The sequence below is a fragment of the Simochromis diagramma genome, unplaced genomic scaffold (assembly GCF_900408965.1).
Source record: "Simochromis diagramma unplaced genomic scaffold, fSimDia1.1 OVJJ01000571.1, whole genome shotgun sequence".
Lineage (NCBI taxonomy): Eukaryota > Metazoa > Chordata > Actinopteri > Cichliformes > Cichlidae > Simochromis > Simochromis diagramma.
This window is the reverse complement of record NW_024386885.1, coordinates 1,508,417-1,535,439: the sequence shown is the minus strand read 5'-3', so window position 1 is coordinate 1,535,439 and position 27,023 is coordinate 1,508,417. Positions and strand designations below refer to the sequence as shown.

At 41.1% G+C, this 27,023-nt stretch overlaps 2 protein-coding genes and 1 long non-coding RNA gene across 7 annotated transcripts; 1 reads left to right on the top strand and 2 right to left on the bottom strand.

Moving 5' to 3' along the window:
• The first annotated feature begins 844 nt into the window (after nucleotides 1–844).
• On the top strand, nucleotides 845–19,707 carry LOC120734597. The gene is made up of 3 exons (XR_005696043.1): nucleotides 845–858; nucleotides 4,647–4,651; nucleotides 19,212–19,707. It is a non-coding gene; the product is annotated as an uncharacterized LOC120734597 (long non-coding RNA).
• ccr7 (chemokine (C-C motif) receptor 7) lies at nucleotides 6,016–11,915 on the bottom strand. The gene is made up of 3 exons (XM_040033474.1): nucleotides 10,169–11,915; nucleotides 8,361–8,410; nucleotides 6,016–8,134 (listed from the first exon to the last, which is right to left on the bottom strand). The coding sequence occupies exons 1-3, from the start codon at nucleotides 10,320–10,322 to the stop codon at nucleotides 7,070–7,072; spliced, it is 1,269 nt and encodes a 422-aa protein (XP_039889408.1). The 5' UTR covers nucleotides 10,323–11,915; the 3' UTR covers nucleotides 6,016–7,069.
• On the bottom strand, nucleotides 13,265–27,019 carry LOC120734592 (SWI/SNF-related matrix-associated actin-dependent regulator of chromatin subfamily E member 1-like). 5 transcript variants are annotated; one of them, XM_040033469.1, is made up of 11 exons: nucleotides 26,773–27,012; nucleotides 26,050–26,100; nucleotides 25,819–25,862; nucleotides 23,825–23,929; nucleotides 22,967–23,047; nucleotides 22,519–22,650; nucleotides 22,143–22,314; nucleotides 17,622–17,794; nucleotides 17,423–17,524; nucleotides 15,341–15,602; nucleotides 13,265–14,459 (listed from the first exon to the last, which is right to left on the bottom strand). In XM_040033469.1, the coding sequence occupies exons 2-11, from the start codon at nucleotides 26,054–26,056 to the stop codon at nucleotides 14,254–14,256; spliced, it is 1,284 nt and encodes a 427-aa protein (XP_039889403.1). In that variant the 5' UTR covers nucleotides 26,057–26,100; nucleotides 26,773–27,012; the 3' UTR covers nucleotides 13,265–14,253. The 5 variants fall into 5 exon arrangements, with proteins under 5 accessions (XP_039889403.1, XP_039889404.1, XP_039889406.1 ...); XM_040033470.1 differs by having other exon boundaries at nucleotides 23,831–23,929; XM_040033472.1 differs by lacking the exon at nucleotides 22,519–22,650 and having other exon boundaries at nucleotides 26,773–27,019.
• Nucleotides 27,020–27,023: the final 4 nt, after the last annotated feature.

Here is a 27,023-nt window from a genome sequence, read left to right as displayed (position 1 = left end):
GGAAAGTTTAATGATGGTGGAGTGCTAACACATTTGGAAAAATGATTTCAAATATGATGAGTGGTCTGCAGATGGGCTGCCTATAGTGCTTTTCTGTGATAACACAATCTGAAGAAGCACTGATGACATATCAGACGCTATACAGATGATTTGGTGTAGAAACGAGTACAGATGTGCCCTGAAATCCTGGCTCCTGGTTTGGTGCATCTATCCATCGACCTGTTTATCTGAAAGAAGTTAAAATTGCGTTAATAAATAATATGTGCACTATAAATGTAAGAAAAACTGCTGCATGAAGGTATAATACAAAAATCTCTTTGGGATCTGATGCTTGACGAGTGTGTTCACCTCACAGAATGAAGATTTATTATACAGCTTTATAGAAAACTGTGATGGAGAGCAGTTTGTTCAGTGATGCCTGACTCCCATGGAGTCTCCAGTGATGCTTCCAGCCTCACCGATTAGTTTGTTGATCCTGCCGGCGTTTCTGGCACTATCGTTACCACAGACTAGTAGAAGATCTCCAACATCTCGCTGCACACCTTAAAGGATCTGAGCTTCCTTACAGAGTGGAGTCTGCTCATACCCTTTTTGTACACAGCGTCACTGTTGCTCCTCCAGCGTGTCCGCTGTTTCGACCTGATGCTGATGGGCGTAGTCGCAGTGTTTTTCATCCAGAAGTCAACCAGCATCTTTTTTGTCTTGCTGACATTCAGAAGGAGGTGATTTCTTCTGGGCCGCTCCAAAATGTTCCTGCACTCTGACTCCTGCCCACCCTTACTACACCTAACCACTGCAGTATCATCATTCCTTATTAAAGGACGTGCTCTGTGTATTAATGGGTTAACCTGCCTTTAAGTTGTCTGTAAAGAGTGTTATAAAAATGCTGATTCATTTCTTGATCTTCGTGTTCCCAAAACTCGTTGAGCATTATTTATATATTTACCTCCACATCATTCTGGATTTGATAGCTTGTTATAAATCCTTTGCAGCACGGTGCTTTTGACTGTCTTAAAAGCACAGCTTTACTCACTGTAAAGGCTCAAATGACTAAGAGAGCTTTCAGTTTTTGCAGTAGGTAAATCTACCGAGGAATGATTATTAACGCCTGTGTGTGGTTTCTGGATCACTCAGTGTCTCTCACCTTGTCCCCTTTCACTGATGTGTGACAGTTGGCTGTTTGGCATTCTGCCGCTTCTGTCCAGGTGTACCAAGACTCATCCCCCTTCATATAGCTTGGCGTGGATGACGTTGCAGGATGGGAGTTACAGTTTCAGTATTGCATTATTGTGTTAGTTAATCATTACAAAGCGATCCTAGTTGTGATTTGTGCTGTAATCAAACAGCTTTTCTAGTTTAATTCACTGTGATGTCCAGGGTCGCAGTGAGGAGGAGAAAAGTGACTCTAAGGGCCTGTGACTGACAGAATAACGTTTGCTTCACAAGGTACTTAGAAACATATTTGTTTCCCAGCTTTAGTTTACTTTTCTTTATGGCAACAAAGAATGAATTCCAGTCAGCTCTAACCCTGACTTGGTTTGGTCCAGGTGGCTGATGTTGAACACTAGAGATGATACAATGGCTCAGTTAAAACTGAAGTATGTTTTTCAGAAAAGCAAAGTGAGATGGGTGGAAATTAAACTCATAGAATACAGTAGAATAAAGCTTTATTGTCCCACGAATGAGAAATTTGGGTGTTAGACAGCTCTTCTAGCAAAAGAAACATAAGCAACCGAAAATAGTATACAGTGGGGCAAAAAAGTATTTAGTCAGCCACCGATTGTGCAAGTTCCCCCACTTAAAATGATGACAGAGGTCAGTAATTTGCACCAGAGGTACACTTCAACTGTGAGAGACAGAATGTGAAAAAAAAAATCCATGAATCCACATGGTAGGATTTGTAAAGAATTTATTCGTAAATCAGGGTGGAAAATAAGTATTTGGTCAATAACAAAAATACAACTCAATACTTTGTAACATAACCTTTGTTGGCAATAACAGAGGTCAAACGTTTACTATAGGTCTTTACCAGGTTTGCACACACAGTAGCTGGTATTTTGGCCCATTCCTCCATGCAGATCTTCTCGAGAGCAGTGATGTTTTGGGGCTGTCGCCGAGCAACACAGACTTTCAACTCCCGCCACAGATTTTCTATGGGGTTGAGGTCTGGAGACTGGCTAGGCCACTCCAGGACTTTCAAATGCTTCTTACGGAGCCACTCCTTTGTTGCCCGGGCGGTGTGTTTTGGATCATTGTCATGTTGGAAGACCCAGCCTCATTTCATCTTCAAAGTTCTCACTGATGGAAGGAGGTTTTGGCTCAAAATCTCACGATACATGGCCCCATTCATTCTGTCCTTAACACGGATCAGTCGTCCTGTCCCCTTGGCAGAAAAACAGCCCCATAGCATGATGTTTCCACCCCCATGCTTCACAGTAGGTATGGTGTTCTTGGGATGCAACTCAGTATTCTTCGTCCTCCAAACACGACGAGTTGAGTTTATACCAAAAAGTTCTACTTTGGTTTCATCTGACCACATGACATTCTCCCAATCCTCTGCTGTATCATCCATGTGCTCTCTGGCAAACTTCAGACGGGCCTGGACATGCACTGGCTTCAGCAGCGGAACACGTCTGGCACTGCGGGATTTGATTCCCTGCCGTTGTAGTGTGTTACTGATGGTGACCTTTGTTACTTTGGTCCCAGCTCTCTGCAGGTCATTCACCAGGTCCCCCCGTGTGGTTCTGGGATCTTTGCTCACCGTTCTCATGATCATTTTGACCCCACGGGATGAGATCTTGCGTGGAGCCCCAGATCGAGGGAGATTATCAGTGGTCTTGTATGTCTTCCATTTTCTGATGATTGCTCCCACAGTTGATTTTTTCACACCAAGCTGCTTGCCTATTGTAGATTCACTCTTCCCAGTCTGGTGCAGGTCTACAATACTTTTCCTGGTGTCCTTCGAAAGCTCTTTGGTCTTGGCCATGGCGGAGTTTGGAGTCTGACTGTTTGAGGCTGTGGACAGGTGTCTTTTATACAGATGATGGGTTCAAACAGGTGCCATTCATACAGGTAACGAGTGGGGGACAGAAAAGCGTCTTACAGAAGACGTTACAGGTCTGTGAGAGCCAGAGATTTTCCTTGTTTGAGGTGACCAAATACTTATTTTCCACCCTAATTTACGAATAAATTCTTTACAAATCCTACCATGTGAATTCATGGATTTTTTTTTCACATTCTGTCTCTCACAGTTGAAGTGTACCTCTGGTGCAAATTACTGACCTCTGTCATCATTTTAAGTGGAGGAACTTGCACAATCGGTGGCTGACTAAATACTTTTTTGCCCCACTGTATACAGATGTATAAAATGTTCAGACATATGTATACAAATGGGGGGGGAATGGGAATGGTCCTGGTGAAGTATACAGTGTACAAACAAGCTGCAATTGAGTAGCAGCAATTAAAAAAACATATATGTTAGTTAAACCAGCGATGTGTAAGCCATGTTAAACTGTGTTATAGAGTCTGACAGCTGCGGTAGCGCTCCTTCCTACACTGTGGGTGTAAAAGTCCACTGCTGAACGAGCTGCTCAGAGCTCGTACAGTCTCATGCAGGGGGTGGGAGGTGTTGTCCATGATGGATGTTAGCTTAGACAACATCCTCTCCTCCCCAACCTGCTCGACCTGCTCGACTTTCCTTGGATTAGTGAACTTATTTCATTTCTAACAGAAAATCATGTGTTTTTGTTTTTTTTTAGCTAACATATAATCGGCGCAGGCAGACTCTTTGTACTTTACCTGCTGACCTGCTGCCAGGCCAAACACATCAAACCTGTGGCTCAGGCTTAGCTGCCCCACTCCCAACTCCTTATACCCCTGACACTGAACCGGCCCTGATATCTGAAGAAACAGGTGAGATATTTCACATCAAGAAGTGTTTTCACCTGCAGGAGGCCTCTTGGGAAATAATATTTGCATTCTACACACTATTTAAATAGAACGTTTTTGGAGAAGTGTGTGTTACTCTGCGTTTATTTTCCACACTGTCTTATGACTGTTGCAGGTGCTGAGAGCTTTCAGGAAGCTGAAACCAATTAAAACCTATTTGAGTTCCACCAGTTCTCAGGACAGAGACGTATTTTAGTTCACTATATTTTGTTTGAAAATTCATAATCGAAGGATTATTTAAGTTTTATGTTAAAGCAGTAAAAATTTCTTTTACCCAATTTTATAGATGAGAATTGAAATTCACTTCCATCCCAAAAAACTTACATATATTTTATATGTATTTGGTTTAAGCCACCAATCACTGAAAAAGTAAAATTTAATTTATCAATTATCATAAAAAATATGAAAATGTAAAATATGACTTGCATATATCTCATCAATCTTCCCTGAAATAAAAATGTGTTATATGTTACCATGGTTTCCTTTGTTAAAGTGGTGGGGCCCAAAGTGATATGTTTTTTCCATGGGGCCCCAGATCCCCAGTGGCACCCCTGGTGGCGTCACGCACTAAACCAGGGGTGGGCAACTCCAGGCCTCGAGGGCCGGTGTCCCTGCATGTTTCAGATGTGTCCTTGAACCAACACAGCTGATTTAAATGGCTAAATTAGCTCCTCAACGTGTCCTGAAGTTCTCCAGAGGCCTGGTAACGAACTAATCATGTGATTCAGGTGTGTTGACCCAAGGTGAGATCTAAAACCTGCAGGACACCGGCCCTCGAGGCCTGGAGTTGCCCACCCCTGCACTAAACCATCCTAACACATGTTAGAGCAGGGGTAGGCAACTCCAGGCCTCGAGTGCCAGTGTCCTGCAGGTTTAGATGTGTCCATGATCCATCACAGCTGATTTAAAGGGCTAAATGACTCCTCAGCATTTCTTGAAGTTCTCCAGAGGCCTGGTAATGAACTAATCATTTGATTCAGGTGTGTTGACCCAAGGTGGGATCTAAAACCTGCAGGACACCGGCCCTCGAGGCCTGGAGTTGCCCACCCCTGTGTTAGAGCCACCTACCTCACTAACGGATGAAAATCTGTGTAAACCACAAACCCTTGTAATCGCACTCAGTGTCGTGGATTTCGATTTCTTCGTCTCGTTACGGATTCTTTAATTCCAATTTATACTTCATGGTTATTCCGCTGATGAGTTTTGGTTATGTGATGTTTTGATTCATGTCTTGGTTTTTATTATTAGTTATAGTAGTTTTAGTTCCCTCAGTAATTGCCACTATGTTCCTCCTTTGTCTCGTCTCGTCAGTGCCTTCTCCTCTCTCTCTGTTACCACGTCTGGTGTGGGTCTTTTTGTTACTTCCCCGTTTTATTTTGAAGGTTAGTCTTCTGTTTTGTCTTGCTCTATTTTGACTTTGTTTTTCCTTCCTTTGTGGTTGTGAGTGCTGTCCTAAATGTCAGTGTTCTCTCTCTTTCCTTTCAGCTGTGCATCTTTTTAATCAACCCTCTGTACATGAATAGCCCCGTGTTACTCTTTGTCGACTCATCTGTTTTGTCTTTCTTTTGTTTCTTTTTTTTTTTATTTTCTATCCTCAACTGAACTTTGAGTAAACGAGTGATGAATTGTATCCTTTCCAAATTTAGCAGGAATCCTTCCCTTATCTGATTTTTGCATTCTAACTGTGACACTTAATACTTTGTATTTGTAATTAAAGCAGTAAATCATTGCAGCTGCAGCAATTGTGGCTGTGTCGAAGGGATGTGGTTAGTTAATGGATTCTCGCCACCTTCTGCACAACTTACTAGACTTTTAGTCCAAAATCAGTTGCTGCTCTAGTGCTACAGGGACAGATACGGCACATCTCACACCTCAGTACCTTCAGTCAGATTGGATTTAAGCTTCTTGTTTTGGCATATTTAAATTTATTGATCTCATCACTTTTGTGTGTTTGTTTTAATTTGATTGGCTTATGTAACATATTCATTTCTCAACTCTTGTGATAAAGTATCTCTTGTCTCAACTCATCTTTTTATCTGCCCTGCATAAGAAATAGTCAAACTAATCTCCAACTTAATATTTTTATTATTTTACGACTGTAGATACTAGAGTAACTTTACATGATTCAAAATTCAGAATAATCTTTATTTATTCTATGCATTATGTGTTTATCCTAGACCTTCATACGCTATCTGAATCATGCTTTGACATCATCTTTTTTCTGATTGGCTGCCCCTTGCAAACTGATATCGGAGAGCAGGTGAGTGCAAAGATTGAGACGTCTGAAGCCTGAGCTTTTAGCTCGCAGGGATTACCATGATTAATGTGAGCTTCCAGTGTTGGAACACTATATACAGGACAAAAAAGAACAACAGATCCTGTGCAGCTAGCTTAAGAAGTATGACAAAGTGCACATTTTTAATTGTAATTTCTCTGAATATGCCATTGCTATTTTTGATGTAATAAGTGCACCTGAAATCTTGTTTTAATATATTTAATCTTGTTTTGATAATCTGGGCTATTTACAAATGGCAGAGAAAAGTACAAATAAAAGGTACACAGCTGGCTTTAGTTTGCTTTGATATACCCTGCTTTGAATAACAAGCACAAACAGACAGAAATAATATACATTGTAGCAAATGCAAAAATGATCATGAAAGTTGTTTAACAGATACAGACAGAAATAAACTCAGGTGATAAAAAGAAAAAGAATCTATGTAGATCAAACTTCTGTGTATATCAAACCTATTTTTAACTAAAAATGCACTTTTCTGTTTTTTGTAACACTGTGTGGTAAGGTGTTTAATACTGTTGACATTTTTCTTTAAGATCACAAACATCTTGAAATATTCTACCTTAGAACAAATATACAAAAACAAGGAGAGCAGAAAAACATCTGGAAATCCATTTGTGTCATTCAGACTTTCTTTTTTTTTTCAAGCAGCGACATAAAATTAAGATTGAGCCAAATTTAGTTCAGCTTATTTGTGCAGTCCTCCACAAAAGTCCCAGTTAAGCTATCTACATATAAAAACATATGCTTTGATATTGTCCATAGCTCTTTGTAAGCAGGTGTGTAACACTAGGCTGAAGGTGCTGACTCCTCCACACGGACGCTGTTTTAAGGAGAAAATGTGGTGGTGGTCTCAGTTTCAGTGGGCACTGAGCTCCGCCTCCTCCCACAGGTATACCTAAAGAACCTCTCCTGGCTCATGCAGCCAAACTCTTTCAGTAGTTTCAGGAGGTCATAACGAAACTTTGTACCGATAAAGGCATAAACAAAGGGGTTCAGGCAGCACCTCAGGAAGGCCAAACTCTGGGTCGTGTCAGTGGCATAGAGGAGGTTGTTGTCGTATTTGCAGTCGTTCGATACTCCGTGTGCTGTAAGAACTGTGCTCCAAAACAGGACCACGTTATAAGGCGTCTGGAAGACCAAGAAGACAGCGACCACAGCGAGAATCACCTTGATGGCCTTATTCCGTTCAAAGCTACGAGCATAGTAAAGGGTCCTGAGGATGCTGCTGTAGCAGAAGGTCATAAACAAGAAAGGAAGGACAAAACCCAAAGCAATCTGAGTTGCCTGGACGGTGATGCGAAGTGGGTCAGTGGTGCTGGAGAAAGGGGTGCAGGTTTTGTTATTGATGGTGGTGTACACCATTTCTGGCACAGAGAAGATCAGGGCCAACACCCAGACCAAAGCTGATGACAACTTGCTGATAATCACTGCCTGGGAGCGGTGGCGGTGAGCAGAGATTGCTTTGGAGATGGCAAAGTAGCGGTCGACACTGATGAGGGACAGAAGCAACATGCTGCTGTAGAAGCTGACCTTATAAATGGTGTACATGGCTTTGCACAGCCCTAGACCCAGCACCCATTCTACCATGGAGTTGGCTGCCCAAAAGGGGAGGGACAGGGCGAAGAGCAGGTCTGCGAAGGACAAGTTGAGCAGGTACACATCGGTCATGGTCTTGAGTCGCTTGAAGTAGATATAAGTGAGGATGACGAGCATGTTTCCTGCCAGCCCCAGGAAGCAGATGATGGAGAAAAGGATGGGCATAAACACGAAGCGGAACTGGCGATTGGAGTCCTTCTTACAGAGTTCAGGAAAGTCACTATAATCCTGGCTGGAAAAGCTGTAATCTGTGAATGTAGTGGTTGTGTAGTTTCCATCGTCGGACAAGCAAGGCTGCAAAAACAGAGCAAAAAACACATGAAAGAAGTAAAATAACAGAGCAGATCAGACAAAACTACACCTGCCACCTGCCTTTGGTACATTGTACTTTTACACCACCACTTCCTGGGGGGAGGGGGAGCACTTGGTACCACAGGGGAAGACTGCGGTTCGGTAAATACTATTTATCCCAAACATATTTACAGCTGGAAGAAGAGCTTCAGTGAGGTGTTTCTCTTACCTTAGAGGTCATTAACCATACCAGCACAGTCGGCAGAAAGTTCTGGAGAGCTGAAAAACAAATGTAGATTATTTATTTATTTATTTTAGAAATAGGATCTGTGGAGACAAGCTTAGTGTTCATATAAACGATGACTTTTCAAGATGCTCAAACGTTAGTTTTGGACTTCCTCAGCTTCTGTGCAAGGGAGGTTTAGTAGAAAACCCATATACATGTATTTCTATGCAGATAATACAACTGGTCTTCAAGCCATAAAGGGCTGAATGACCTTTAAATTTCTACTTCAAAATTCAAAGAAGGGTGTTATTAGTTTTTAATATTGTATTGGGCCTGGACACCTCAAAAATGGTCTACTTATTCTGGATTGTATTATTTTTGTCCGTCTGTAAGGAAATGTGTTCGTTAACAATTTCACTATGTGCATGTGTGTGTGTATTTCTGCACATGACTAACAGTTTGCATTGGAGTTACACAAATCCAGCAGATGCGTGCGTGGTACAGATCACATCTTTTGAACTAATCAAGCTATCAAACCCAAAATAAGTTAGTTAATTGGTGGTATTAGGGTGATTTCCTTTATAACACGCATGAAATTCGTGTTTATTTGTCAGCTTTTAACCCAGAGTGAAATTTGATATTTGGCTTTATTGTCAAGTATTATTAGTATAGTACTGGTTAACATTTGAAAGCTCGGGAAGAAACACAAATCCTTTGTCACATTTTTGTCACAGCAGATCCATCTGCTGTGGTGACCAACTGTAAATAAGAGAACAGCTGGTTCTTTGTTTTTCTTCTTCTATTATTGTTACATTGTCTACATGTGTGGGATTTTATGCTTGTAAAAAACTTGACAATAACTGTTTTCACTGTTTGACTGCAACGACTCTTTATTGCTGCCAAACAATCATAGACTGTTTCAGAAGTTTTTCCCCTTCTGGTCTACATCTTTTATCTTTTCTAATCTGTTTTCGGGGCTTTTGATCATGTGGCCATCGGGGAAAACTCCGTTCCTTCTTTTTTTTCTTATGAAAGTTATTTGTGGTACTCACAAATCTGATTAGTGAAGCTGTTAAGATAAATGAGACTTTTAATAGATTGTGACATTACTGATATGTTGATAATATTTAAAACTAAAGACAAGTGTTACCAACTGCAATAAAATCTGCTTCTATTTCCTAATTGTTGATGTAAGTTCTTTTAAATGCTACTAGTGTATTTTTAGTAATTTGGGCTTCTTCAAAAATGATACTTTGAGCTGCTCCTTTATTTCCCAAGGGGCTGTCGCAGCGGATGAATCCACATTCGACTTTGCCCAGATTATTACACCAAATGCAACCTTGTGATTTATCTAACCTTGCGACAGACATATGCTAGAACAAACCATGCAAGGCAATTATTATTATTTTATTTTACCACCAGTAAGCAGGTAGTTGTAAAGTTGCTGAATCAAAGTCTCTAGTATTTAAAAAAGCAGCTTTAACACACTAAAAAAATGCAAGTCCATGTTAAGTGTTCAATAGTAGATGAAACGGCCACAGCAGCTATCATTAGTTTTAAAATATAAAACGTGAGATTTAAGAAACACAATGTCTGTGAAGGTTCTCAGTCATCCAGGTCATCGTAGTCAAAGGAGCTTGCAAAGAAAAGCGTCTGGACTCTTCTTAAGAAGTCCAGACGCTTTTCTTTGCAAGCTCCTTTGACTAAGAAACACAATCTTTTTGATATTTTTTTTTTTTGTCTGCATTTATTCATTCATTCATCACAGCGCACACAAACGTCCTTTAACTACGTTTCTAAGCTCTACTCACCTCTGAGAGGAGTCATGTTGGCTGACGGTAGTTCACTGTAGGTGAAGCCGCTGCACACGCAGATCTGTCTATTTGATGGTGCTTTCCCTTCATTCTCACTGACAGGTCTCTGAATTTTTTTCCCTGATACCACATCACGTGGTAACCACCACATGTGAAGTGAAACCACATGTCACAAAAGTTAACTTCAGTTAATGGCACAGTGATATCATATGAAATATAGATGGAGTTCAAGCTACGATGGTGTGTGCCAGTTGGTGTTCTTTGTTTCTCTCTCCCTAACGCTCTCTCACACACACTCACACACACCCCTACCTGCCTACTACAACTCTTTATTATTATTATAAAGAGATTATAACCTCTTCAAAATCTTCACTCTACCATGTAACACTACACATGATCTATAGAATAAAAAGAAAGCACAGGTTTGGTGGTTTTGATCACGTTGAATTATTTGTTAACACTACTAGCCAACATTGACATTTCTTTGCACAGCCCTTTGTTCCTTGTATCTAACTGAGAAGTCGTAGGTGTCGATGCGTAAAGCACTGTGAAAATCTCAAATGTTAGTTCAGAGGAACTTGAGTGATTCTGTGCCTGAAGTTAAAAGCTACACATTGCAGTCGGCAGATACTAATCTGAGAGCTAACACGTATTTGACCTGATAATAATCAGCATTTGCTTAGAGCTGAATGAAACAGATGAATTCTCTGAATGTTTTGTGTTCATACTGAAAGATAGTTTTGCTTTCATTGACATTTGCTGCTGTTACTGTGACATTCAGGGCTAATGCTGGACATGAGGTGAAACCCTACAGAGCTGCTTTTTTTAAACTCAAGATCTGCACTAGCTTTCTGCACACCTGTCTCTCTGCGGTATTGTGGTTTGTTGCTTTCACTTGAGGCAGTACTAACCACAGTACAAACGTGGCATGTTACAATGCACCGTATCATCTTTCACGTTGAAACCATCAGATCTGTCAATCAGATGGTGATTAGTTTCCAATCTTATGAGGCTGAAACCTTACAAATCATTGCACAAAGATTTAAATCTCCTGCCAGATCTGTGGCATTACTCGAAGCACCTACTGTGCCAGGATCGGAGATGAACAGGATGATGGGTACTGCTGCTATGAAAAACAGGAAGAGGAAATCAGAACAATTCCTTCACATGTTACCCACTTCCCTTACCTGTACTGTGCAAAGGAGAAAATGATATATGCAAGTGCAGTGAGCCATGGCGAAGCTCTTATTTCTGCACCATGAATGTTTTACAGTACTGTCATCAAACAGTACAGCTTTTAAGTAAGGCATTTAAAAGCAGCGTGCAGATGAATTCAAAAATATCTGGTGTGTTTGTTTAAGCTAAACAAAAACATCAAAATAATCAGAAACAAACACACACACCTTCATACAGGTAATTAATGCACAAGAAGTGGCTGCACATGATGAAAGACAAGAATTGACTTTGTTTATATATGGAGAATCCTGCTGTTAAATAATGTTATAAAGATTTTATTGCATGTTTTTTGGTACCTGTGGAGCTGAATCAGTCTGTCACTACAAGCTGCCACTTTCTCTCTACTCAATCTGCTCTACTTGTGATTGACAAATCATTAGCCATTAGCTAATGAGCATATCCTTTCTGACTCTAATTACAAATGGAAATGACAGAATTACCTTTTTAATAATACAAAAAACTAAAGTTCTTAAACATAAGTTCCCTTTTTCTATAAATTTCTGTATAACCTGATGTCCTTTTTTTTTTTTTTTTTTTTGCCACCACAGTCCCAGCAGCCCCTCCCCCTCCTGGTCGTCAGAAAGAATGCAGGTTTAAGCCACTTAAATCAGTCAACCAATCGTTTATACTGGAGAGACTAAGTACAAGAGAAAGGATTACTGTTAACTTTGAAGAGATAGCAGAGTATAAAAGAAAATAAAAAATAATGAGCAGAGAAGGCTTTAAATTGGGCTGTTTTAGTAGCTCAATACAGCTGAAGCCCAAATATACAGGGTGGGCCATTTATATGGATACAGCGTAATAACATGGGAATGGTTGGTGATATTAAAGTCCTGTTTGTGGCACATGAGTATATGTGAGGGGGCAAACTCCTCAAGATGGGTGGTGACCATGGTGGCCATTTAGAAGTCGGCCATCTTGGATACAACTGTTGTTTTTTCAATAAGAAGAGGGCCACGTGACACATCAGACTTATTGGTAATGTCACAAGAAAAACAATGGTGTGCTTGGTTTCAACGTAACTTTATTCTTTCATGAGTTATTTACAAGTTTCTGACCACTTATAAAATGTGTTCAATGTGCTGCCCATTGTGTTGGATTGTCAATGCAACCCTCACTGAAGCATAATAACAAATCCCAGCAGCAGCCAGCGATATCCTCAGCCTTCCAGCACAGCGGTCTTCTTTGCGCCACGGACCGGCCTTTAAGGTGTCGCGGATAAATACAACAAAATAAAATGATACGACCGAGACAAAAACTGTGGTATTTTGTAAATATAATAATAAACGTGAATTCACTGTGTAATTGTGTAACTTTATTAGCAGCGTGCTCCTGAAACAACCAACAACATTGAGAGTAACATCCTCCTCCCTGGTCGCTATGGTAACGCGTAAATATTTCTTTCAAAATAAGAAACAACTACAACACGGGTAAAGACCCTGAAAACCATGAATTTCACACCCGAGCCTCAATTCTCACGGCCCGGCACCAAACCACTCACGGACTGGTTGGGGACCGCTGTTCTAGCAAATATACCTACGGTATTAATTTCAAAATCCTGTGCTGCTTTCCCAAAAAGTTGATTCAACATCAAGACCTTTGTTGCTTTGTTCTCAAGTCATTGCATTAACAAGATTTTCAGAAAACTTGAACTCTGACCTTTAGGCCACGGTCATTGAGATTCAAAATTGTCTGAGATTTTTAGCAGATACCCCCATGGTATCTAAAGTCCTACTATGCTTCGTTCTGGAGGTATCCCTGACAACCTCGGGTGCGGACGCGCCTGCCCGGCAGGGAGACGACAAAGCCTCGACGACCTTTTGTGGCCGAGGGGTAAAAATGAAGCGAGCGGTTTCCTTCAGGGTAGAAAAGTTTTATTGGTATAAATATGCAAAAGGAAATTCATTTTAAGACTGCATGTTTATGAATGTTCTTCAAGCTCTTTTTATGAAAATCCATGTTTAAGCAAACCTCGTTACACTGTGTACACAATTACGGTACATTTAAAGGCTTTCTGTTGAAAACCACAATAATGATCTTAACACACAAATGTTCTAAGCATACTGCTTTTGATTTGATTGACAGCAAGCAAACTTGAGAACACTGGTAGTCGAGCATTGTACAGCATTGATGATCATGTGATATACTCACGGATGGACTGGGCCGGCCCCAGGACAACCGATACACAAATATAATTTAAAAAAAAGCTGATAATAAATAACAAAAATAGCTACTACTAAATGACTACGAACTCCTGAGACAATACTGCCACTGTAATACTGATACAGAGAGTAAACAAATATTCTCCTGCCGAGGAGATGGTCACTTGGCTCCACTCTTTACAACTCATTTTAAAAAACATGCAAAAACAACAAGAAAAGCAACAATGACACAACAACACAAAGTTCAATATAACACTGAGCAATGTTTGTTTCGTGTGACGGTCGAATTGTGACAGTCAGGATTCTGCCATAGAGAGTGCTAAAGATATGTTTCAGTATGTGCTGAAGAGGGCGTGTATGGGTTCTTCCAAATGGCAACGCAGTCTGTGGAGAGAATACATAGTGCTTTCACATGGGCTTCTGTGGCACATTTAGCAGCCATTGATTTTATCATTGCTTTGTCGGCTTCCAGTGCAGGTTTTGTTTTTTTCTTTTCTTTTTTTTCAGAGTGTGTCTGCGAGCCTTAGTGTTCGAACTCGGCCTCAGGCTTGTTAAACATCGAGCCCATCTGAATGCTCTTCATATGCTTTGACAACTGAGATGACACTGTGCAATATCTGTAATCGTCAGAGTGCAGCAGCCCGGCCAACAGCCTGACAGTTCACACGCAGCCCGCTGCCGGACTCAGTGGGCTGCTCGCGCCCTGCTGGGCCCCTCTGTTGGCTCGCTAGTCGTGGCGTCTTCCGTTTGAGCGGAGGTGGTTTCTGAACCCGTGTTGCTGTCGCTGGTTCCCTCCTCCATGGCTCCCTCTGGGACGCTCTCTTTGTCCTCTGACGCCCCCTCTTCGCTGCCGGGGTGGGCCTCAGGTTCCTCTGAGGTCTTTGGCTTCCCTGAATCAAAGAAATGTATTTGTTGTTATTAAGTCGATCTTCCAACCAGCATTTCTGGGGCAGGGATGGCATTTCCAATCACAGTTCACATATTTTCATATTGAAGGGAGGCTCATGAATGAAGGTAGCAGTTTTCAGTGGTGCAGCAGGAAGGGCGAAGCTGTTGGTGCAGAACTTGATCAAGGAACTGTTACACTGTTGTTTGCTACTAAAATAGACCAAGACAGTGAACCCAGGCGGAACCAAAGGAAACTGAGAGATCTGACGTCAGCAGTGCTTGTTAAAAACTCGTGAAGGTAAAAAAGTCAATGTGAAACACCTGTTTGACAACCTTAAAGCAGATTTTTGTTTGCTTGACACAGAGACGGTGCAGCTGAATGAGCAAAGGGCACAGCTGTCTGAACACACACAAAGTGCATGCTTGCCTTGCTTTAAGCCTCTGACATCACTTGTAAACTTTGCAGCATGATGACGGACGCTGTCCCTCTCTCACAGCATTTACATCACCGCTTTTAAGGCTTCAGTTACTAGAAGAGCCAAAAGCGACAACCTGCTTTACAGTGTACACTTTTGACAAAAACAGATATGTGTATATCACTGCGATAGACTGAGTAACCATCGTTGCAGGGTGATGGTGTCCCGCAGCTCAGGTTGTTGGACTGCCTACAACTCGATTGCTGCAGTCAAACCTGGAGTTTAGGGACTGGCTGCTTTCATCATGGACGGATGAGCTTTCAATTAGATTGAGAAGTCTGAAAAAGTCTAAATATATGAAACACAGAATATAAACGTGTTATTAAACCGGGCTATTAAACCACAGATTAAGCTGCTCAGAGTGTTGCGCTGGACACAAGCCATGGCTAGCGTCCAGCGTTGCTCACCTGGTGCGTCTGTAGTGCTGGATTCGGTCTCCTCGCCTTCCTTGTTGCTGCCTTCGCTCAGAGAGTTTTGCTGGGGCTTGTTGCCATGTGTTGCACAAATGTGTTTGTCTTCCTCTGCCAGCACGCAGGTCGGGGCCTCTCTTGCACCTCGATCTCCTGCATCCTTCTCACGTTCTGCCACCCGTTTGCGGGCTGCTTCTTCTGCTGCAGCAATCTCTGCAGAAATCTTCTCCATGTCCACCTCCACCTTCATGCAGCACAACTGAAAACAACAAACAGCAAATGTAGAATAAATAAGTTATTTTTGAAACCTCTGACTGTTTTCTCAGAACTGTAAAGACAAACCTAATTTTCTTTTTGGAAACCACAAACGCATCAAAACAGTTTTATCTCTTCTATAAACCACACAACGCTGCCAGAACTCTCTCTCTCATACACACACACAGGCAAAACAACAGTACTTGACATTCATTACACACTCTCTACGATGCTCTTCGGGGTATTTAAATCAGGACTTTCCAACCTCATGTGGCTGTCCTCCACCCACCACTCTTTTCAGCGTGATGTACTTATGATGTGTGGCAGAGAAGCAGCAGAGAAACAGAACAGTGCATGCAGTAAATCGTAGTTTTAAACATGTTTCACATGTTTCTGTAGTATGACTCAAGTAAATGAGGAATGTAAAAGTGGCTGCTTTCATGAATAAATCATAGCACAAGTCATACAAGGCTCGCATTAAACACTACTTCTTTCATGCCATGCACAAAAACACACTCTATGACCTTTATTCAAACTGCATCTGAAATTACTGATTTGTGTCTTTCTCCTCTTCCCACCCCCTACCCCTCAGACGGTTTCCATCCATTGCTTCCTGCGCACCCTGAACGTGCTTCATCAACATGATTAGCGACGCCCGAATTTTGCGCTACCATGCATAAAATATAACACCTGTACCATTGTGTTAAACGTCCGGCTCATGTGGTTAGCTTTGTGCATCACTTTGCAAAATGTCTTTAGTCAATTGTATTTGTTTCTTCAAAAACATCATATAAGATGTACAAGTTGCTTCAAATTCAAGTGAAAAGACTGGTTGATTCAGTAAATAGTGCAGGAAGGTTAAATATGACTCAGAATGGGAGTTGAAAGGTTAGTTAACTAAACCTGAAAGCTTTTGAGCAAAATGAAATAAAGATAATAACTTTGACAAAAACTGAAACACTGTATTTAAAAACTAAAAAAAAAAAAAACAATCTTGAGGCACTTTCCTTGGTTTCAGTCTTTTAGGACGTCAGCCGCCGACACAAAATGTGTTTTGTTTATTTTGAACTTCTTCAATCATAACTTGTGGAATTTAAAAAAAAAAAAAAAAAAAAAAAGGTTTTATTTCTGTTTCGTTCTCACTGGAAAATATAAGCCTGTGATGGTTGTGGTTTTAACAAGTCTGTGCAGGATAAATAAAATTACAGCTTGTTAGAAAGTACACGGATCAGGTCACAGAGCCTTTGGTGCAGATGTTTTGACACTCAGGATGTTGACTGTATTCACAAAGTGTTGTGTTTGTACTGTAATCTGTATCCTGAATTCCTGTTATCATACCTCCTTTATATTCTAATACTTGTAAAGCTTAAACTGGTGAAAACTAAACACACTCGCTCTAAACACACTAAGAAAGAACAAAACAGAAACAAAAAGTTACTGGAAAACATGACCAGTATAACTCTGGTGTTAACATGTTTGTGCAGGCTGAATGTGATGTCACAGCTGTCTAGGGAGCACCTACAGCAGGTCTGTCAACTTAAGGACTTGTTCTGTCTTTAACAAGCTCTGTAAAATATAAATGGCGCCACCTGTTGTGCACACCGGGCACTGCAGCCCATTGCACAAAATAACAGTTATAATGGAGGCTACAAATTGTGAATGATGACAGCTATATGATTGCCAGAACATGTGGATGGAGTTAGCTGCAGCTTGGGCCTGCGTGGCAGATGGAGAAAGGCCCATAACCAGAGCTGCACACGTCACGCAAAGTGAAGCTTGCGTGCAAGTAGGCAATGACAGAGTTCAATGTAAAAGACGCCGTACCCTTTTGAGCTCGTTTGTGAACGACTCTGTGGCGTCGATGAATTTTCTCTTCTTGTCCTGATGGCGGTCTTCAATCTGAAGCAACTCTGCCTCCAGTTTTCTCTGGGAAACGAGACACGCAGGCACCACAGTTAGGAATTAACGAGCTGATAAAAACAGAGCCGTCAGTGAGCGTTTAAACATCCCAGTTTGATCCTACCTGATGAACCATCAGGGACTGGACCTGCCGTTTGAGGACCTGCATGCGAGCGGTCGTGACGACGGATCGCACGTCGGGGACGACGCTCTCGCTGAGGATCTCGCTGATCAGACGGTGGTTGCGTTGGAAACGAGCCGCGGCCAAGTGCTTTATAGAAAACCCGTCGTCGTAATCTGAAGACAAGAAACTCATCTGAGTTGTTGCCGTACACGTTTATGGGCCTTTCAGAAAGCAAAGCAAAAGAGGCTTCAGCAAAAAACCAGCGTAAACAATACAAACAGAATCACGCAAACATGTATGAAGACGGCGTAAACATACGGAGGATATGGCTCAATATTTATACAGAGTTCGAGCTAAGTATATGCCATTATGTCCAAACACATCCCTAAGCAAAGTAGGTGAATGGCACAGGCAGCCAATTATAACCCACAGTATGTGGACAGATGTTTTAAGCCGTACTCTGCAATTTACATTCATCAGTAAACGTTTCTCTGTGTTGTCTTGTAAGTACAGGACGACTGTGCATTAAGGTAAAAACCTACAAACAGAGCCTGAAGAAAATATTCATGCTAAATTACCCTGTTACCACTGATTTGGGAATGTATTCCCAATAAATGCACAGAAATCCTGAAAGCATCTTTGACACCGATTGCAGCTTTGACTTGAACCGTCGTTTCTATTCGCTCAATTTCAAGTTTTATTGTCATGTACAGATAAGCAGTGTAGCAACATTTACCCATAATGAAAATCTTTGGCTCGTGCTCCTCAGCTTTACATGAGCATATAGAAAGTGTGCAGTTATATTAAGAAGAAAATAACAGAAAAATAGCAATAATAATAATAATAATGAAGAAAAATGCATTAAATATTTAGAGAATTTAAGACAAGCTGGTATATACAGTTTGTGCAAAACTGTGCAATGAGCATTTAAGTGGCATTTGTTGAAGTGACAGTGTGTAGAGTCCTGTAATTGTAGTGAGTGTGTAATAGTGTGTATAAGATGTTTAAGTGCAGGTTAAGATGTCAAAGTGCAGCAGTGCATGTGCACGGCTTTGTTAAAGCCACCTAAGAGATTTTCATTAGAAATTAAAACCTATCCCAAGACTGCACTGTATGCAAAACATTTCCTCTATACGAGCACAGCGAGTGATTTATGGGCCCAGATGAGTGGAAATTAACCATAAATGTCACAAAGCTTTCACAAGCTCACGCTGACTGATAAAGTAAATTATGTATTCACTGCTCAGCAATTAACAAACTGTGGTTGTGTGGGGAAATTTATATTAGACCACAAACTGTTGAGTTGTACATAGACCTCCAGGTGGAAAACGCTTTGAAAAGTTTTCTGACATTTAAAATGTGTTTTTTAATCAGATGTGACTGTTTCCCACTAAGAACACAATTAAATTAATTTTTGAATAATGCGTTAAAATTAATGATGTCTGTTGACTGGCAAGACTTGTTCCTAGAAAGGTTCTGAGATGACGTGCATGACCAGTCAAGGTTTGCTAGTCAGCACCACAAATATTAAGTAGTTAAACTAATTATTAAGTAAGTTAAATAGTTAACACTGATGGATTAATAATACAGTCAGGGTGTAACAGTCTCATCCCCTGTGATCGTAGGTTCGATCAGCAGCCAAGAAAAGAAAATGGATTGATGGGTAGTTAACAATCAACTGTAATATGTCACACAGCCTGGCACAGAGTGACATATACATTTAGCAGGACTTGAAATTTGGTCGAGTGAAACAGCGTTTTAACAGGACTCTATGGAATCCACCGACTCCTTCCACAGAAAGTAAGAGCATAAAGTGGTAGCCAGGTTCTGCTAATCATGCGCCCTGATGAACTGATCGTAATCAACTGTAACCACCACTGGAAGTTTGCTGGTCTGGAGCATTCAGGTGTGTTCAGGATCTTCCCAGGGGTCGACTTCCCAGCAAATTCACCCCAAGTTCAGACTAGAGTTAGCCAATTAATCGAAAACGATTTAAAACCGACATCCAGAAACTCTAATCGACATAATCTCACATCTGTTATTTTGCTTTGTTTTTTAACTCGTTAATGTTTAATACTCCCCTGTTTAAAACACAGTGTGTTGTCACATGACTGCCACATCAAGTCTACAACACAGAAAATAAAATGTTTTTACTTACTTACTTACTTTTATGTTTATATTTTTAATGCATGAAAAATAGTTTCAGCAGCCAACGTTAAGACCACCAATCTGCTACCACAGCTCCAACGCCATCGGATTAGCAAAAATAAATAATTAATCCAGCTTTAGTAGCATATTTATGGTACAAACCTTGTGAACTATGAGCGGAGGAGAAAATTTAAAGTGTGTAGTAGTAATAATAATAGTAACAATCATCAGCGTACGTACATGTACATCCATCTACGTCGACATCTGCAAACCTCACTTGTCTTCACTTATTTATCTTCCATTATTTTTTTTTATCCTCATTTGTCTTTATGACAGCAAGAAGGAAGAATTTCACTGCACAGAGAAACGCTATGTCTTCTGTACGTATGACAATAAACGCTTTGAATCTTGAATCTTTGAATCTAATCATAATAATCGTAGTGCAATTAGAAGAAGACGGAACAAGTATGGCTTGTTTGGTAGAGTTCTCTTAAGTTTCTAAAGTTGCATCTGAACAAACCACGAGACATAATAATAATAATAATGAGACCAAAGTGGAGACGTTTGATCAGATTGCAGAGCACCACCACAACTCCTCATACTGTCAGCACGATGGTAGGGGGCTGATGATTTGGGCTTGTTTTTTTTACAGCCACGGGACCAGACCGCAAAAAATTCTTGAGTCAAACTAAAGCTTGGCCCGATTTCAGCCACTAAACAGGAAGTAAATCCCTAGTCCAGCAGCAAATCTGCGACAGAATGACTGAAATAGAATGAAGATGCATGGTGGTGGTCCCAGTCTAAGTCCAGACCTCAACCTGATCATGATCCTGTGCATTAACCAGCGCCCACAAACTTGAATGAACTGAAGCAAAGCTGTAAAGAAACTCTGCCAGAATTGCTCTACAACGATGTGAGACAATGATAAAGTCACAGTTTTCACGTGATGTATGATTACACATTGGAGGTTATTGAAGGCTCTTAATATAAGCATCTTAAATCCCTCCCCCTGCCGTCGGACAGACTCCAGCTTCAACATCTTAAACTGCAGCTTGAAGCAGTCATTCTTGTTCTGCTCTGGAAATCCGCTGCGAGAACAATGGCCCCACAAACCAGGCCTTGCAGCAGGTGGAGACCTGGTGCTGTTGAGTTCACCGAGGCTTCAGAGAAGAGCAGGGACTATTGCAGGGATGTTTGAGGAACCTACTGGTTGTGGTAATTTCTTATTTAAAGGGACTAAACTTTATTACAGAAACAAATACAGTGCAATTCTGCTGGAAACAGTGTATTTTTATACTCCATATACATGTTTAAAAAGAGATCCATTTACTCTTACCCGTTAACAACAATCCACCTGTGTTTTCGCCATTTTTCCATTTAGCAGACTTGCTTTGACTTTGTTGTGGCAAGCTTCGCCCTTGCTCACTGGGTATCACCTGAGGTTGCTGGTGCTGTGCACCTCTGTGTGCACCTTTTGAAACTTTCCAGAGAGCAGAAATGAATGTCGTTTGCCACATAGGTGCTCAAGACACAAAAACAGGAAACCATTACCACTCCGAATGCCGTGTGAGAGCATTAAGCTTCTCTATGATCACAAATGACGTCTCACTAATGTGTGGGATATTTCTCAAAAGGTAAGGTCTCCACGTCGAACACTGTTTCAGGTTATTTTCTAGTAGAGTCAAACCACAGCACCTCAAAAATACCCATTTTAATGTTCATAAACGATGCAACAAACTGATGTTTAGAGTAGAAGTGCACGAAGACTTTAATAAAGAGTGATCTCTGTTCTCTCCACCCGGAGAGCTAAATCTTATTTAATCGTCGCTGTACGTGCAGTTTGTTAAGAACAAAGCCCACTGGGATACCAGCTTTGACATTTTTATGGTCTGGGGTGTTTCTAAATAGCAACGGTTTTATCTGTAGTTTTCCTGTGCATCATTATCGTCTACTGTAACTCAGCCAGACCCCAGACAAGCATCATTTCCTTGAGGTGGGTGTAACTCAAACGTCTTCTTCTGGCTTCTGTCTAACATGGTGTGTGTGTGTGTGTGCGTGCATCAGTCAGGCTTTATAACAACAGAGCAAAGAATGTAAATTTTGCAATTATGTCTTAACCATTGCCAAAAATACCTACAAAATGTAAACACGTGTGCAAAACAAAGGCAAATTTTGGTCCCAGGCTGGAAGCTTGAAAGCAGAAATGGCGTTTCAAAGGTACCATTACCAAAGATGTTAATGGTTGTAGCGCTATAGGAGGAGGGGGGGGGGGAATAACACATTCTCTGGGTGTGCGCGCTCGCAACGCTGTGTGGTCGTGCTACAATAATTACAACTCTGTGGCAGTGCTCTAAAGAGCCCAGGGGGCCTTACCATCTGGATCCTCTGCTGGCTGAATACTCATGTAAGGCTCATCCTTGTCCAGCCTGGACTGCCTCTGGCGACTCTCCTCTTCCAGAGCTGCCTCGGCCCGGCTTTTTGCATTTACATAGGCCAGGTAGGCTGGCGAGTTGTGATAGGCCTTCATGCTCTCATTATACTCAATCTACAGTGGAAAAGATGAAGGAATGACAAGGAAACAGAGAAGGCAAGCAGACACAACAATGTGGACCCTTGTATCTAGGACAAGATGAGGAAAGAGGTTTATTCAGGAAGGAATGATGACTGGAGGGACCCACAGCTAGCGGGGACACATCTACTGTCACCCATCAGGAAAAACCCCATAAACACCCCTTGTAAAACAACCAACCTTCTCTGCTTCGTAGTCATTCAAATAATCCTGTTTCTCCTCATCAGTGAGGTCCCTCCACATGCCACCGATTATCTTCCCAATTTCCCATAGCTTCAGATCAGGATTGGAGGCTTTTACTTGATCCCAAACCTGGTGATGAGAACCAGACATGGGTGTGGGGTTGGGTTGGGTTGGAGGGGCTATAGGTGGTTATCTCTTTGCAGAGAGGTCACAAACCAGAGGAGGCCGTGTGCTTTAAGCTGCATTTCCAAGCTCAGAAATCCCACTATGTGATGTAGACAGTTCTAAGTAATTCCTGGCTTAATCTGGCTTCACCTACCTCGATAAACAACTACCAAGACAAAATGTACATCTTACTATGCAAACTATGTTCAAATCAAAGCATCCCTCTCTTCCAGCTGAGCACATGATGATGCAAAAGGGAGCAGTTAAACACTGTACCTACCTTGCGACTGTATCTCATATATGGCATCAGTGGCTTATCGGGTGGCTTGGGTGGCTTTGGGATATTTATTCCAGAGGAATTCTGGTAAAGAAAGGAAAAAGAGTCACCTTGAGATACGCCTGCTGTGCAGTGACGAGGCATCCACAGAAACACTATAGCTAAGCTAGGCTGAAGCTTGTGACGCTACAAGCAGGTGATTATGTTCAGGTTTAAACACAAGATCCATTAAAGGAGCTTCTTATCATTTAACTCGATTGCATTGATGACAGTTTGGAGGTATAAACAAGAAGAAGAAAGCCCACAGAGTGCACTGCAACAACGCAGACTGTGGGGGGAAAAAAATCAAATAGAAAAATCTCACTTAAGCTGAGATTTGCTCAGTGCGAGACATAATGCCATTATCAGAGGCAGCCAACCACAGCTTGCATGCAGCGACTAAATTACTGCTCAGCAGCCAGAGCCATGCCGAGCAGCAAAGTCTTTAATGCCATGGCAACATGATGGCATGGGTTACTTAACATGGCTGTCAGAAATGCAGACTTTGAAAGGCAGGTGGGATTTGAATAGACACAGATGGACTCTTAGCAGGTCTGCAGTATGAAGGAGGCAGCAGAGGGAGTTTGGGATGGTATGCATCATTTCTGATTCGGTCTCAGTACCGGAATGAGTTTCTACTGTAGGAAAGCAAAATTATGTCTAATCTGATTTACTCCAAACAAAGAAAAGTCAGTCTTATAGCTTGCAAAGGCCTCATCTGCAGCGTCTTCATTTCACTAGAGCAAGCTTTTCTGGTTTGCCTTATACTTTCAGTCACTGCCTTTATTTATTTGTTTTGTTCTTCTATGTTAATATTCATACCGTTACCCGACTGTTGCTGCTTTGGCTCCCTCCCAGTCTGTAGTTGTTGTAGGCCAGATGGCTGTATGGGTTGTACCCCACAAACCCGGTGGTGTTGGGCATTTGCTGATGGAAACAAATGAGACAGAAACACGAATGAGAAATGACCTAAAAGAAGAAGAGGGGAAAGCCCAAGACAACGAAAAAAATAATAAAGAAACCAATGAAAGAAGCTGGGAAAATGCAAAAATAAAGAAACCTGAATTCATGCTGGTGCTATAGGAAAATACAGCAGTGGTGTGTCAGCACATCATTCTGTGACTAAACAAAATCAAGCACAAACTATACTAAAGATCCTTGGTGTAATTTGCTGGAGGAGATTTCTTCCCCTCTGGTCTCCATAATTTTGCCTCTCCTGAATTATTTTTATTCCTAGTAGGAATAAAGTTTATCCCCTTCCCAAAGTGATTAATGCTACTTTAACAACAGATACATCTCAAATAAAATTATGTGAGAGCATCTGCAGTGCAAACGACAGTAAAATCAGAAACAGACTTTCACTGTTGAGCCTGGTGCCGTTCCATATCTGCCTTGATCTATGTGTGGCTTTTTAGTCTGCCAACAAGCACTAACAGGCTGAAAATTACGGCTAGTAAAATATAAAAAATTAAGGATTCAGAGCAGAAGACTCTGATAGGTCCTCTCAAAAGAAATCTTTTACTCCTGAAGCATAAATTAGAGTCATGTTGGGCAAAATTCATTTAGAGTTAAATCTGTTTAAAAAAACAAACAAACATTTTTTAAAGTTAAGTAACTGTGTTAAGATTGTTTTTGCCAGTAAGCCTATTATTATTATTATATGAGATTATTTTTTAGTATAAAACAGGCCAAACGCTGCAAATGTTAAATTGCATTTATCTGGTAGAACTGTTGCTAAAAGTATCACATGAGGACATCTTGGGGAAAAAAATGTCATCATGAAATCTATATGAGCCTAGCACTAATATTCTGGTTTTATTTGTGTGACTGAAAAGACCCAATCAGGACCCTGCTTAAGTGTCTCCTCATCAAAACTTAAAACATATTCAATGAGGTATTAAAACTAAAACTGATGTCTGGGGGTGATGCTGTGTTCCTCTATGTTGCTTTCTTATTCACTGCAATTATATTTTGGATGCAATCATTTTATTGCATATGTGTGAGCTGGATCCTAACTAAATGTGGAGCAAAGAGTAAGTTTGATATTTCTGACTACCTCTCAGCATTAGATCCACCTTTCCCTGTTCTCCCACACAAAGTACACAGAAACGACACAGGCTACGGCAATCACGTGAAAACCAAATACATGTTTTATTTGAATGCAACATGCATGAACGAAGCTAAAATGAGATTTTATGATCGTTCATGATGGTGTTTGTACACTCATGTAGCTCTATTTGCACTTTGGCTCCTTGGATTTCAGTAGAGATGCACCCATAGGTCATCTCTTTCTGATTCACACACGTTTTGTGTAGGACGCTGTGTGAATATCAGTGAATCCGTCATTATGATCCAATACAATCAATATCATGTATACGATTCTACTTAATGAGTACTTTTACTTTAAGATGTACTCTGATACTAAATTTTTTTTATTAATTAATTATTAGTTTTAGTTATTCTTCATTCACTCTTCAGTGCCACTTTTCGTGCATTGCTTTCTTTTGACCAAGTCTAAAAAAAATAAAATATGCTCTATATTTGTCACTGCACCTGAGCGACTACAAGGCCCTGACAAAACATGCAAATCTGCTATAAATCCCACATACCACTTGAAAGTCTTTCCCAGTATTTTTTAAACTGCATTTATTTCTGATCAATGATTGTGATTTCCTCCAGTACCTGAAAACAAAATAAAAATCTCCATTTTGTGTGACATAAAAAACCCAGAGGGGTGGCTGGAGTTGGGGCTGAAACAGAATGAAAGGTTTTAAATAAAAACCCATGGGTGTGGATGTATACTTGAGAATACTTACAGTTGTAGGGGCAGGGGGAGGTGGAGGGGCATAGGATGGTCTCTCTGTTTCGGGAAAGAAATTAATAAAAAAAAAAAAATGAGAATCAGTCCTGTCCAATCTAACTTCCACAACTCTTGTCATATCACTTCGCATGGATAAACTGAAACACCAGGTCTGATGCATTTAGATACCATCACCTACAAAGAGCCTGACTATAATTAACTGTTTCAAACACTCCCAGTGTCTTACTTGACATTTCTGCAGTGAGGAGGATGAATCAGTCTGTTCCGGTCATTGGATCTGCAATAAACACATTTATGAGGAGGGTAACATTATATACCCCAGTGATTAAATGGGAGATTCAAACATAGCGTAAAACAAAGAGATGCTGATGATGATTCAGGCAACAAGGCAGGCTAACGTCCACTAGCATCAACGTTAGCTCAAAGCTAACTTAATAAGCGGAATATCTACGGGGCAAATTCACTGTGTCACAATGTAAATAGCATCAATGACCGCTCTATGTGATTATGAAAGTGTGAATATGATGATGGTGGGTGAAGAGCGTAGTTCGCAGACGTTAGACTCGTCAATGCTCATCTTATAAACGACCTATAACGTAACTAGCAAGTCGCTAACCAGCTAAATCTTTTGCTGTTAGGTTAGCCTGTCTGCGCCAAAAGTCAACCTCAAGTTTAATTTACGGTTGTGAGCTGACTTTAAATGTGGCTGATAAATTCCTAACGTTGTGATAGCTGACATTTCTTGTAGTTCGCTTGGCCCATAAGTTCGTTTGCTCTAAATAACCAGCCGGTTGACGTCTAATTAGCTGAATAGCTGGTAGCTAAAGGAATGAGAATGACACCTATGATTATTATTAGCATGCAGCGTTAGGCAAAGCCGACATGTCTACAGTTATTTGAAATTCCCACGTAATCTGCAAGCATGAATACTAAAGGGCAAAAAACTCACCCCAAAACCTTTAGTCCCCACCACTGTGTGCAGGTTGTGGCTTTGGCAGGGAAGGCTAGCCACCTAGCTTAGTAATACAGTTCCCACAATAAACCAGTGAAATGGGGTCCACTCGTATGATTCCTGCAGAATCTTCTAGAACTGCACCCCCACCCTCTCCTTATTACAGCTGTGCCTCGGCTCGATGCTGATGCTCATCGCTCTCTGCTGTCACCGCTGCAGCAGTGACAGCAGAGACGTTTCTCCTCCAG

Excerpts from the sequence above, each read along its gene's own strand:
- ccr7 (XM_040033474.1), bottom strand. The coding sequence starts at position 10,322 with ATGTGGTGGTTACCACGTGATGTGGTATCAGGGAAAAAAATTCAGAGA. Across the intron at positions 8,411-10,168 it reads CAACATGACTCCTCTCAGAG|CTCTCCAGAACTTTCTGCCG; the intron begins GTGAGTAGAGCT and ends TTTGTTTTTCAG. Across the intron at positions 8,135-8,360 it reads TATGGTTAATGACCTCTAAG|CCTTGCTTGTCCGACGATGG; the intron begins GTAAGAGAAACA and ends CTGTTTTTGCAG.
- LOC120734592 (XM_040033469.1), bottom strand. Across the intron at positions 23,048-23,824 it reads GCAGCAACAGTCGGGTAACG|AATTCCTCTGGAATAAATAT; the intron begins GTATGAATATTA and ends TTTCTTTACCAG. Across the intron at positions 14,460-15,340 it reads CAGCACTACAGACGCACCAG|GGAAGCCAAAGACCTCAGAG; the intron begins GTGAGCAACGCT and ends TCTTTGATTCAG.